Source organism: Pygocentrus nattereri, chromosome 3, assembly GCF_015220715.1.
Source record: "Pygocentrus nattereri isolate fPygNat1 chromosome 3, fPygNat1.pri, whole genome shotgun sequence".
NCBI lineage: Eukaryota > Metazoa > Chordata > Actinopteri > Characiformes > Serrasalmidae > Pygocentrus > Pygocentrus nattereri.
In genome coordinates, this window is record NC_051213.1 from 38,087,697 (window position 1) to 38,101,975 (window position 14,279).

The following is a 14,279-nucleotide window of genomic DNA, read 5'->3' on the forward strand; positions in this document are numbered from 1 at the left end:
TCTTCATTGTTGTTGGTCCAAAACCTTGTGTCTTCATTTTTTATTTTTTCTTTAAACACCAGCTTTGTGTTATATTGCATGAGAATTTCATGAAAAAGGGACTAATATCAATAATAGAAGGGACTAATAGAAAGGGCTTTTGAAATAAAGTCTTGTGAAATCAACTTGAATTAAAATGATGCTTTCCCCTTTTTTCTGTCCTTCTGGAGATATGAGGTTTTGTTCTGACAGTGACATATATACAGGTACTGAGATTTTTTTCACCATTTTCCACCATTGTTTCAAAAATTCCACATAAATAAACAGTTAAGATGTTAAAAAAGTCATTTAGATTGGTTAAATAGGAAATGATCCATTTTGAAGAAATTTATTGAAAACTATTCATGGTGATAGGATCCAGAGTCTTGATGTGTTTAATGTATTTAAAAGCTCCCTCATACAAACTAAATACATGCAATGGTGGTGAATATATTGCTTTAAACCTAAGACATTGTAAGACTTATGTTTGACAAGTTTAACTTAAAATATAGGTATTTTTAAATCCATTCATGGTGGGCATACATGAAAGGGTGCTTGTAAGGTGAAGTAGTCCCCAAAGAAAACTTTTTTATATCAGATTTAGCCCTAATTTTCCATTACCAACATTAAAAAATAAGAAAGAACTCAGAAGACATGTGAAGGTTCCCAGGTCATTTTTAGATTTTGGTAAAATGGCTACATTTACATTGTAGACATCATGAACCCTGGTTCCTATCACTTCCACTGTAAAGAAATCAGAGTGATTAAGTTTATCTGCAATAAATTTCATATTGAAATATTAAGAATGGCATTGGTTAGATCTCAATGACCGAATGATACATTTTTTACAACAGTGGAATACTCCTTTATTGAGATGTTCTTGTATTTGTTTGTTTGTTTGTTTCAGGTAACAATGTCAGATCTGAGCGGTACGTCCACTGATGCTGATTGTAGCTCAGAAGTAAGCTTTGTGAATGAGGGGTTTATTGTTCCCTGCATGAGACCATTGGATGTGTCAGATTGTTTGAAATCTATGAGGCACTCACATGTTTACCACAAGGGAAAGGTCAAATTCAACATCGCAGATTTCAGATTAACAACAGAACCACTGTGTGTAATAAAAATTTCCAGCAGGTATTGCAGAGTGTCCAGTTATGGTTTCTACTATGGAAATGGGTTTGTCATGACTACTTTACACAGTGTAAGTAATCAATTACACTTGCCAGAATTTGTTCTTGTGTATAAGGCTGGATAAAGATCAGTGCTTCATCAGATTGCTTGACAATGCCACCCCTTTGGGCAAAGGGTTGTGTAGCCGCATTGGTTCAATTTGCAATTGTGATGATTTATATTCGTATATTTTTACAACAAATGGTCACCTCAGAAGGCAGTGCTTCATGCCTTCTGGTCTTACACCTTCTCACCTGCAGGTGGAGGAAAAAATGAGGAGTAATAAATTCTTAATCACAGGAGCAGGTCAGAGGGGCGACTCCAGCACTCTCAATTTTCAAAGGAAACTCCAGTCAGTTATATCGTGGCTCTTTCAAAAACAATACATTAATGCTTGGACAGGCATTAAAAATAGATTCTCTTATAAGCCTAAAGAGAGAGCCTGGTGGCTTCAGGAAATTATTTGAATCAGTCATTATGCATGTGTACACACACATTTCACTCATTGAAAGGCAAACAAGAGAGAAACTATCTCATGGATTTCAGTGATAAATCCAATGCTTTTTAATTGAAATCATTTTGCAAATAAAATCCAGCAACTTTGCCTGCCTTTGTGTCTGCTTGCTTTATTTATTTTTGCCACTCAGTAGCCAACATTTACCCAATCAGAAGATCCATCCAGGGATCAACAACATTTACCTCATAGAATGTCCATTTATGATTTTGGGTATGTTATAATGGTAAACTCTAAACTTAACCATACTGAAAAACAGCTATAAATAGTTAGCTATAAAGCTATAGTTAGCTTATGACAACACGAGAAGTGTATTCAATAGACATGAGATCATTTCAAATCAAGTGGGTTTTATTGTCATTCCTCAATATAACTTGTATATAATGCAGTAAAATGCTGTTCTTCAGGCCCCATGGTGCATTTCCCTACGCAGTCAGGTCTATCATTACTTGCAGTTCAACATCACTGACAGTATATATAATAAAGTTAAATGACTTAGTTATTAGTCTCACAATGGGGAAATCTCACCACTACATTTTGACCCATCTGTGCAGTACAACACCACATACACACTAGTGAAGGCATGCACAGGCACACACACACACACCCACAGCAGGGGGCAATGAGCACACTTGCCCAGAGTAGTGGGCAGCCCTATCCACAGCACCCACAGTTAGGGTTTAGGTGCCTAATTCAAGGGCCCTTCAGTCACATACCATTAGGGGATTCTGGTCACAAGGCTGGTTCCCTAACCTCCAGCGAGTGGAACACAGTCCCCCACTACCGGAAATTATGCAGTTGAGATTCCCTTATTTGGAGAATTTGCAAGGATGAACACAACCAAAGTGCTTTGACAGATCCTCGCCCTGGGTGAGCCAACTTCATGCACATGGTATCACCACCGGCAGGTAAGTACACAGAACAATAAATACACGTGACAAAGGACAACAAAACAATATATACGAATGCGCATCATGTATTTTTACATATACATACATATACGCGTATGGGTTGGCATAAAAGTAGCATGTAAGTGATCTAGTGCAAATGTCAGCTGTAAACTGTACAGAAAGATTCAGAGAATTTAAAATGCAGGTGTGCGGTGATGGTAAGGGGAGTGTCATCAGTCTACAGTGGATGTTGGAAAGGATCTAGATTAGACATATTACCAGTACACCATTTCTTACAGCGGCAGTTTCCACAGAACACAAATGCTGGTTTGGTGATCTATGCAGTTTTTCTAGCAATCATATGTCAGCAATTTATTTTGTAAAACAAGTGAGTAAGTGATTAAACTTCTATCTAAAGATAGTTTTCTACTCTCTCCTCTACTTTCCCCTGAATATGTCAATCTTTGTACAGCTTATTAAATTATTTGCCATCAGTCAATAGTTTTTCAATTACTGTTTCAAATTACTCTGTCAAAATAGTTTTAGACAGCTAAAACTGGGGAGGGGGGCATGATGTGTAATGGGTGGGAGTGTCTGAGTATTTTTCCACTTCTTCCTGAATGCACAATTACAGGGAAACAGGACAGTTAATCAGCTGAGCCTCATTCTTGGAATGATCTGTTACTATAATCTAACACTAGATGGTGCCAGTTTCATTGAAAATGAACCCACTTGTGTCAACATATTAAAACTTGAATGATAAGGCACATTCTGTTCTGTAAAACAGCATAACTACACTACAGTAATATATTTTATATGTGTAATGCTATAACAGGTAATGTATTTCATGGGCTTATGATGCTTTGAACATTTTATTTTGAAGATCAAGCATCAAAGTGCTTGTTAGATCCATGTACTTTAAGCCTTGTTCCCTGTTACGGTGTCACAGTTGCCTTAAGCTTACAGTATTTGTGTCTTGGTGTTTGAAGTAGAATGTTGGGTAGCTGAGATCTAGATAATATTCTTCTATGTAAGGCAGTATCACTATGGTGATGGTTATTTCCCTAGTGCTGTAATAGACATAAGTAACCTGAGACTTTGTTTGGCTTAGCATCCACTGGAACAGTTAAATGTGTGTGTGTGTGTGTGTGTGTGTGTGCCACTGGAACAATTAAATGTGTGTGTGTGTGTTTACCCTGCTGGTCAGGTACAAATGTCCTCACAGTGACAGAAAATACACACATTCAACTTACACTGGGGGGACATTGTGGGACATTTTGTTCTTTTTTTGTCACTTACTTCCACTTGAAAAAACATTCAATTGGAAAAGCTATTTAAATATTCTAAAGAGTAAGATTTGGCTTAGTTGTTATTTAGCCACAGTAGTGCTCAGTGAAAACTAAAGATAAAGATAATAAAGATAGCAATGCAGCTACAGTTATGTGCAAAAGTTTAAATAGTCAAACTGCATGTTTTGTTGATTTTGTAAGTGAAAAAAAAGTAAACACATTCTCTTAAGGGCACAATCTTATAATATGGCTCTCTAAATATGGCGTTTCCCTGCTATTAATAAGTCCAACAAAACAAAAACAAACCATCAATCAAACATAAACAAAAACATAAAACGTAAAACATGCCATAACTTTTGCACAGGCCACAAAATGTCATTTGACCAGGGGTGCCTAAACCTTATCATACAACTGTACATATGTAGTCCCATTCAGTCTCTAAAGTCACGTTAACACTACAGGAATCTACACCAGCTGCCTGTCGCAGTCACAGGCATGAAGCAGAAGAGCGAGGTGAACTCGACAGCATTAGGACCCAGCTGCTCAGTTGCTATTGCGCTGCCTTCTGCATGCGCTTTAGAGTGAGCTCTGGCTCTCCTCCACCACTCTTCACCACTATTCCTCTCTCTCCTCACCTTCCTGCCTCTCTTGCTCGCTCTGGGATGGAACACGGGGCCCTGTCAGAGAAGAGCCAAACCCAGGATGCCAGATGAGCTGGGAACAGAAGGGTTGTTCAGGTTGAACTTGTGTGTGACAGCTGCAGTGAGGACTACAGGTGTTACACTCTTTTTGATTCCTTATTTCTCTCTTTCTCAGAACCTGTCCTGCATCACTGGTAAACCTTGTCTACCTCTTAATGCTTTCAAGTTCATTTCTATTCGTTCACTGAACCAACTTTGCCTGGATCCAGTATAACTTCAGAAGGAGGAGGAGCAACTAATACAATTCTAAGAAATTGCTACTTTAATTTTTGCTACTCTACAATACTGTCTGAAAGTATTGACTCTTGATGAACCTCTGCTCACCTGGATTTGGTTGAAATTAATCAGACTTTGTTGCCAAGGTTGCTGTTACTAGGTCACTCTAAGTAAAAACTTTACGGGACGGCCCAAAGTCTTCTTGGAAAACCGTCACATTCTGGTCACCCTCTGTGATTGCCTTGGATAACTCAGGAGTGTGTATATGGATTAATGTGAAGACTGCTTATGTTCAGGTGATTGAGTGAATCTGTGTGCATCACTGATATAAAGAGTCATGGGGAATGCTGCAGGCGGGATGGACGTGTCCCCTGGGCGAGAGTTAAAAGGGCCTCAAAGCTCTTTCAGCCCTGGGGGCCTTAAACAACCTCCTGGCCCCAAGCTGCCCTTGCCTCCAGATGAGGAGCTAGAGGAGAGATTCACCGTGGTTCTGGTGAGTGCTAGGTAGTGCCAACACACACATACAGTACTGCAAAAGTTAGAGACCAGCATCAGGAAACCAACCAGAAAACATATTTAACAGAAGATATCATAGAAGCCTCAACAACTAAATATAATGTCACATTTTCAGTGTCCACTTTTGCCTTTATTACAGCTTCTGTTTATTTTTTTTGTGAGACATGCTTTAAATTTTTGAAAGAAATATTTTTCCATACATCCAATGTTGAGTCTTACAACTTAGGTGCATTTTTTGCTTTTCATGATCCAACTAATCATAGACATATTGACTGATATAGTTCTGTGCTTTGTGTTCTGGAGTGCACAACCTTTCAGAGCCATAGTGCTGAGTTCTTCTCATAGAGGAGGATGGACAGAAACACCTGTGGATTGTTTCAGATATGAAATAAGAGGGGAGCTCAATTTCCTCCACTCTCTCAAAGATTAACGTGCTATATATGATGGTGACAGTTTTGGTGGTCTACCAGGTCTTGCATGGTTGTTAGGAGTCCTGTTGTCTCTATATATTTTAATAATTTTTTGAACTCCAGTTCTGGAAACTCCTAATTTTCACACCTATTTTTACTTTGACTTACAAAAACTGCATGTCAAACATTTGTGGACACCTCAGGCCTTTAGTTGGGTATGTAGTACTAAACCTTAGTTTATCAACATTATATTTAATTAACATTATGTTTTGTCAAATGTTTTTGATTGATTTTTGTTTGCCCATTAGATAATGCTTATTGGCAGCATGAAGGTTTCTCAGTATTAAAGCTAACAGTAAGCTTGTGCTATGCTATAATGATGGTAAAGAGCAAATCCAGAAATGTCTGGGTTGAAAAACAGCAAATTTATCTCTTAATCTCCACCTGGTTCCTAACTTCTACAACTGTCCCTCACTTTGAATATAAATCCCAATTATAATCCCAGGTCCTCCTGCTCTGTGTGTGTGTGTGTGTGTGTGTGTGTTTGAGAGAAGCAGTTAAGTTAATTTTGCTGATAATAATATAGCAACACTTACGCTGTTGTCATAATAGTGCTGTACTTCAGATTCATGCAACTTCCATGTCCACAGGCATATAAAATCAAGCACCAAGGCATGCAGACTGCTTCTACAAACATTTGTGAAAGAATGGGTCGCTCAGTGAATTCCAGCATGGTACTGTGATAGGATGCAACCTGTGCAATAAGCCCTTTCGTGAAATTTCCTCACTACTAAATACTCCACAGTCAACCGTCATACAACATAGTGGAAGTGATTGGGAATGACAGCAACTCAGCTACAAAGTGGTAGGCTACTTAAAATGACAGAGCGGGGTCAGTGGATGCTGAGGCGCATAGTGCACAGAGGTTGCCAACTTTCTGCAGAGTCAATCACTACAGACCTCCAAACTTCATGTGGCCTTGAGATTAGCTCAAGAACAGTGCAGAGAGAGTTTCATGGTATGAGTTTCCAAGGCCGAGCAGCTGCATCCAAACCTTACATCACCAAGCGCAATGCAAAGCTTTGAATGCAGTGATGCAAAGCACTGCCACTGAACTCTAGAGCAGTGGAGACGTGTTCTCTGGAGTGATGAATCATGCTTCTCCATTTGGCAATCCAATGGACGAGTGTAAATTTTGACGGAGGGGGATTATTAGGGGCTGTTTTTCAGGAGTTGGGCTCGGCGTCTTAGTTCCAATGAAAGGAACTCTTATTGCTTCAGCAGACCATTGTTTTTGTGGGGGAGATTCATTTGTGTTACGGGGTTGAGGGGTTACTTAGGTACAGAACTAAATAATGTGATTTTAATAAATAATTATCAATTAATTTTGAAAAATAATATCACAAACAATTAAACACAGACAGTTGTTTAGGTTGACATCAAAATATATGGACTTTTTTATAGTTGTATTTGGTATATTCTAAGTATACTTTCATTGAAGGCCATGAGGGACATGACAAAATAGGTGGTGTCAGCAAAAATAAATAAATAAACAAAGTTCTCATAAAAAGATCAAATAAAAAAAAATACACTGTATTAAAGGAGATATTTTAATGTATATGTAAAGCTGTTAAAATTTAGATTTTTATGACCCAGTAGATAAAATACACCTAAAGAGGAGATGAGGACTCAAAATGTGCCATTTCCATGGAATGACCCATATATATATATATATATATATATATATATATATATATATAGAGAGAGAGAGAGAGAGAGAGAGAGAGAGAGAGAGATGGCAAAATATAGCAAAAAACCAAGGGGTCTAAACAACATCCTACTTAATCACCTACTCCTACTCAACCTACCCTCAGATTTCATTCATATTATTTTGTGCTAGTTTTTGTGCTATTTAGTCTTGTTCATCAAGGGTCAGGACCACCACAGAGCAGGTATTATAAGGGTGGTGGGTCATTCTCAGCACTGCAGTGACATTGACATGGTAGTGACAACACAGAGTGGACACACACAGCAGTGTTGCTGGAGTCTTCTAAACAACTCACAGTCTCCAGTGGACTGAGAATACTCCATCAACCAAAAATATCCAACAAACATCATCCTATGTCCACTGATGATAGACTAGAGGATGACTAACTCAAACTGTGCAGCAACAGATGAGCTGTTGTCTCTGACTTTACATTTACAAGTTGGACCAAGTAGGTTGGTGTGTCTAAAAGAGTGGACAGTGAGTGGACACAGAATTCAAAAACTCACACAGAACTGCTGTGTCTGATCCACTTGTTCCAGCACAACACACACTAACATGCCACCACCGCATCAGTGCCAGTGCAGTGTTAAAATGATCCACCACCCAAATAATATCTGTGGTGGTCCTGATCAGGGTGAAAGAACAGGGTAAAAGGGGGCTGACAAAGTATACAAAGAAACAGAAACAGTCTATAGTTGTAGAACTATAAAGTGGTCCTATATGGTAAATGGAGCTGATAAAATGGACAATGAATGTAGAAACATTCACAAAAGATAAATACGTTATGTAGACGAAAGCATGTGTGATTGCTGAAAAGAGAAAAAAACTCTGAACAGTTAGATTTAAGATGATCAGCAGCAAAGATCTGCCTAAGTATGTCCAATATGCGGTATGGTAAGTCAGATGCATCGTTATCTTTACAGACATACCAGGGAAGGCTTGTGCCCATGCTATTGCCTCGTCAGAGATACGATTTACGAGTTCTGACTGTGTCTGCGTATACGGTGCAGTCCATAATTAGACAGTGACATCTGTTCTCCAGCACACTGGATCTGAAACAATGACAATGAGGTGAAGGTGCTCAATTTCAGCTTTAATTTCAGGATATAAAAGAAAATTGCTTCAGTTCTTCATACATTTCTGCACAATTCAGTCATTGAGATGTGCAATGGTGCATTGTAGAACAACACACTAACATAGATTTCTTTACAGTAGTGGTGATAGGAACCCAAGGTCACAATGTATGTTTTTCTATGTAATGTTTAGTGTGGTGAAAATAGAAAACAGTTTTCTTTAGGACTGTTTTGCCTATAACACCCTGCACTGTATGTCCAAAAGTTTGTAGACACCTGCTTACCCAACATTTCCTGGAAAATCAAGGATACTAATGCGCAGTTTGCTGCATTTACAGCCTCCACTCTTCTGGAAAGTCTTCACAATAGATGTTGGAACACCGTTGTGAGAATTTGAATGTATTCAGCTACAAAAGCATTAGTGAGGTTTGGATTACAAACCTCATACCAACTCATCCCAAAGTTATTGGATGAAGCTCCACCACTCTAAAGAATGTAGTTACACTAGAGTTTCTCTAGAACATTTCACATAAATCTGAAGAATGTATTGGAATTCCACTTTAAATGCATGTTCCAGCAATTCCAGTCCTTTTGACTTTTGACAGTTCCAGTCATACTTGATTGAATGTATGGTTTTTTTCAATACGATCTAAAGGCTTATGCTTAAATGCTTGAAATATGTTTATATGACAAATATAAAAAGTGAATATTATGTCTGTTTTAAATCCAAAGGACATTTTTTATTGTTCATCCAGCTAGTAGTTTGCAGCAACCAATGTATTCTTAAATCCTGTTGGCAAAGCATCTCAGATGGCTCCTCATAAAGCTGCTTCAGAGAATTGCAATAGTGTGCAACATGAATCTAAAATAGAAAAATTTCAAAATTTGCACAGTTAAACTGCTAATATATAAACAGAGCTGTTCAGAGTGGTTCAGTGTTCTAACTTACCATTTCAGAATTGTTCACAGTGGTGGTGATAGGAACTAGATGTCTAAAGGTTTAAATGCATCTAAAAGCTACCTTACAGAAGGTTAATATATTACATGTTAATGAACATGGTGTCAATGCTTGAGATGCCATTTCATAACAAACCACTCTGAATGAATTTAGTAGAAAGTGAAAGTAGTGAAAAGTAGAAAGTCCTTCTTTTTACAGGTTTTATCCCATATGTGATTCTATACATGTACATTTCATAGTTTTACTGTATCCACTATTTTCCTAAAATGTGAAAAATATGAAAAAAAGAATTTGTTCAGCCTTGTGACTGATACTGTGTACAGTAGTCCTTCCAGTGTAGGAACGAGAAAGACAATTTTGTTCTGTAAATGACCACTAATAATCACCTAAAGGCAGCATTGCTGTCAGTGAGTGAGTGATTTTATAGCAGTGCTTTGCTCCCTTACATACCAAATATCATAAAGCAGAGTTTGTATATTCTATGAATATGCAACAGTAGGACAGCTATGGAGATGAACTACCAAAGTCTGGATCCAGCACAGTGGGTGTGTCTGTGTGAGCACACTCTCAGCAAAAAGTACCATTAATTAAACTTTAATCATGTTTACAGGAGCTAGAATACATGTGGTTACTGAATTACCTCAGTGTCATGCTGGTTGCCATGGTTCATAATTTAACCATGACAATAAACTTTGGTCTGTCTGTTGAACAATGAAACAGCTGATGTAGCAGAATTTTAAAAACCTTCCAGAGAGCTTTAAAAAATATCTACACTCACTGGCTGCTTTATCAGAAACATCCACCTTGCTGGTGTACAGAGATTGTAGCTTCTATCCCTTCATCACTGGACTACAACAAAGTGTCAAATTTAAGACTTAAATTAATGTAATGGTAATGAAAATGAGAAACAGTAATAAAAACCGCTGTTTATTCTCCCAGCTTTCAAACAACATTCAAACAGTTTGACCAGCAATAGATCAACAGTGGAAGTGTAGGCCATGTGGAGCTATTTCACAGCTTCAATGAGGGACATTCCACAAGTGATGTGTGATCCTTGTTCCTGTTGAATATCTAGGGGGTACAATGTCCAAGAACCTCTCCACAGGTTTGTTGCCACTTCAAAACATATTTTTCTACTTCAATATGCAAAACACAGTAAAACAACAGAAAGAGAACGAAATGTCCCAGTTAGCACACCTACACCATCTCCAGCCTCAGGTTTTTAATTTTTTAACTAAAACAGAGAAAAATGACAGTGCTAAAGTGCTAAAGTATAGGCAAGAAATTTACAGAATTCATTGCCATAGATGACCAATGACCAATCACTTTCTGTAGTTGTTAAATTATGTTTTTTGGTGCTTATACTGTAAAGTTTAGTAGGTTTGCTTTATGTAAACTGCTTTTGATTGTTGTCAGCTATTTTCTGGCTTTGGCTTTCAGCCCAGTGTGTCCTGTATTTCAATTTTGGTTTCAGCGAAGAATTTTTATTTTGGTGCATCATTACAAATAATATCTGGTCAACAGTGGCCCTGCAGTGCAAAACTGGCACAGATGGGCTGTAATTGTACACCTATTGTATACTATAATGTTGGTAGAACTCATAAAGTGTCTAGTGAGTGGAAGTTTCTCACAGGTTTCTGTTAAAGTGGACAGTGGGTGGCTTTTTACCAACAAAGCTCAAAGATCATAGTAAACATGCGTGTCTCTGGAATGAACTGGTAGATGTAGATGGTTGTGCTACCACTGTGTTGCCCTTTTATTTTTGTTTATTGTTTATTCTTTTTAATAGCTGGTCAGACATGATCTCGTGTAACAGTTTTGTTAATGTTGTCTTGCTTTAGTTTGGCAGATGTGAATTTGACAGTTGTTTTAATGTTGCTTCATGCTACTGACGACCAGTTAGACTGTAGTTGGTAATGCTGTGCGGCTGAGGTAGATATGAGCTTTCAGAATCAGTTACTGCAGGGCTTTTTCTGTGCTGCTTTCCATACTAATCAATTCAGCCAGTCCCAGTGCTAACCACAGCACATAAATCAAGCAGACTCTGTGCTCTCTAGCTCATAATATTTTTACTGACCATATTGCTCTTATACACCAAACCTGATTCAAGTGATGTATCACTTTTCATTTCAGACACACATCTCACCTCCCATTTGAGAACTTCCAAACTTCCAAAACAACAATCATTCAAGTCATTTTTGTGCATCAACAATAACTGACTCTTTGTACATGCCGTATTTTCTGCTATCACACTGAACGTTGACTGTCCACTTTATTAGAAACAACTACCGTGTAGGCCCACTCAATGGCTATTTTATGAGCTGCACCAATCTTATCATTTACGATATCACTTTATGACTATTGGCCAATTTTGCCATATAGTAGAGGGTGTGGGGCTTGCAAGAGTGGTTCTCTAATTAGAAAATAGTACAGCAGCTGTTTCCCACCCAGTCCTCGGGCCCCCTACATAGTCCACATTTTTTCTTGCACAACGTCAGAATGAAGGAAGAATGTGGACAATTTAGGGGGTCCTGAGGACCAAGTTGACAACCACTGTACTAGTGGATGACTAATGTAAATTGTCACTGCAGGACTACAGAATCTAACTGTAATATAAAACCAGGGCTTGCACTGTTTAATACAGCCCAAACACCAAAGTATCTTCTAAAATCTAAAATGACCTGTAAACCTCTTATGAGGTTTGTATGTATTGTCGAAAGGGTTTAAAAAAATGGTAAATCAAAAAAAAAAATTCCTTTGGAGACATTTAAAAAGTACATTTTAGATTAGATTTAACTTTATTGTCATTTTGTAGAGTACAAGTACAAAGCCAGTGAAATGCAGTTAGCATGTAACTACAACAGACAGGGAACATAGGATCACAGCATTTTAGGCCAAAACCTTGTTGTAAAACTACATAAAACCAGGTATTGGGGATCAGGTAATGTGTCTGTAACCATAACATGTCAAACTTTTGTAAAAGAAGCCTTGTCAAACGCAAAGATTACCTGAACCTCTACCTTTGCACATTCCAGTGAGAGAGAACTCTGTGACAAGGATCAAGGGATGTAGGACTAATTTTGCCATCTCACTTGTGAACTGTGAACAACGCATGACTGTCTAGCGTAGGCTGATTTTGCATTCCATATAGCTCAAACCAAAAGTGAAATGGATCAGGTTATAGTGTAGCAACCTCATCTGAAACGTTTATGCTTTACTGTCTATATACAAAACAAGCTCAAACCAAAAGTAAGACTGTTCATACTGTTGTGCACCGAGACAGTGATGTGAAAGCAATAGAACATTTCCTGCTCATTGATTGTTCACTCAGAAAAAGGAGAGAACCGAACTTGAGTACATGAGTCTTAGAACTACAACATGAATGTTCATGGGTCTGTGGAGGAGTTTTGTGCTTAGACCTTCATGTTTGTGCTTAGCAATCAATAGGATCTCATTAAAGATTAGCATAGGGTCCTATTGGCCTTGTCGAGCAGAGGGACTTCGGAAGATCTTACAGAGACAGGTGCTTAATTAGCCAAATGGGCCAATCAGTTAATGGAGTCAAACATGGGAGCACTGGCTAGGAACATTTTCACAAACGAAAGCTGACTCGTTGGTACAGTTTCCTTTGAGGTTTGAGAAGATTCTGTAGAATAAATTTGCATATTTCATTATTTTGGGACAGCGAGATAAAACAAAAGATGTGGGTAAGCTAGTTGTTGGGCTCAAGTCATGTGAATTATTTTTCCTATCTGTGTTTCCAGGATTCCAAGAGAATGTTCCTGGGTTCTATGTTCCCAGGGTTGATTGTTCAGATCTTAGTATGATGCACTAAGGGAACTTATGAAAGAGTTTTCAAGGTGTTAATGTCATAAAAAAGAGCAGATTTTTCAATAAGAACATACTTTGCCTTAGAGAGCTAGTGGCACTTTAATCTGCCTGTGGGCCCTCTGGCTACAGGTGATTGTGGGCCCTGTGGGTCTGGTTAGCCACAGTGAACCAAAACCTCTTTCAGCACAGCCATTCATCATCTCTTCATTACTGTACAAACTTACGAAGCTGAGTTAACTTCTTATTGACCAAGTTCTCTTTAGAATTTTCCGCTCCACCTTAGATGGTGCCTCAGTTACATTCTTGCACCTTTGGTTGCATTTTATTTGCTTATTTATTTAAGGTGGAAGGGAAAATAGGAACAAGAAGCTGGTGAACAGGAAGCCAGTTCCAGCCTCACTGTTCCTTTCAGATCATAAACAGAAATTGAGAATAGTTTCTTAGCTGATACAAAACTAGACCGAGTGCGAAAACATATTAACAGGATGGGCATGAAAAATGTTTTGATGCAATAAAGTAACAATAAATGCCAAATTCGCTTTCTCTGCAGGATGAAATCTCACTTTTACTATTGTGCAAAATACAAAGAAATAAAATGCTAACAGCTACATATATCAGCAATTGCAAGCCCATTTTTTGTGTCCTAAAAACAGTCAGCATTACCTCAATAGTTTTTTCTTAAAAAGGATACAAAAACAAATAAATATATATTTATTTCATTTAGGCACACAAGAACAAATTTATTTATTTGCTTAGTTATCAAATACGTTGGTTGCTCAATACTGGGTGCGAGAACAATCCTAATGTTTGAAATGTTTTTACAGGCTAATAGGTCAGTGAATGGAGTAGTTTTTGAGTTGTGCACATGTGTGTTTTGTAATTGATTGTTTAAAAGAATGGTTAAGTTACTTGTGCCTTGTGGGAA

At 38.0% G+C, this 14,279-nt stretch overlaps 1 protein-coding gene and 1 non-coding gene across 4 annotated transcripts in view; one reads left to right on the forward strand and one right to left on the reverse strand.

Moving 5' to 3' along the window:
- Window positions 1–2,455: 2,455 nt before the first annotated feature.
- LOC119263153 lies at window positions 2,456–2,618 on the reverse strand. The gene has a single exon (XR_005130159.1). It is a non-coding gene; the product is annotated as a U1 spliceosomal RNA (small nuclear RNA).
- Window positions 2,619–4,512: 1,894 nt separating this feature from the next.
- Window positions 4,513–14,279, forward strand: part of fmnl1b (formin-like 1b) — a 63,777-nt gene continuing 54,010 nt past the window's right edge. For all 3 annotated transcript variants that reach the window (XM_017700748.2, XM_017700750.2, XM_017700749.2), the window contains exon 1: window positions 4,513–5,291. In XM_017700748.2, coding sequence (XP_017556237.1) covers window positions 5,136–5,291 — 156 coding nt within the window. In that variant the 5' untranslated portion in view covers window positions 4,513–5,135. The remainder of the gene's footprint in view (window positions 5,292–14,279) is intronic.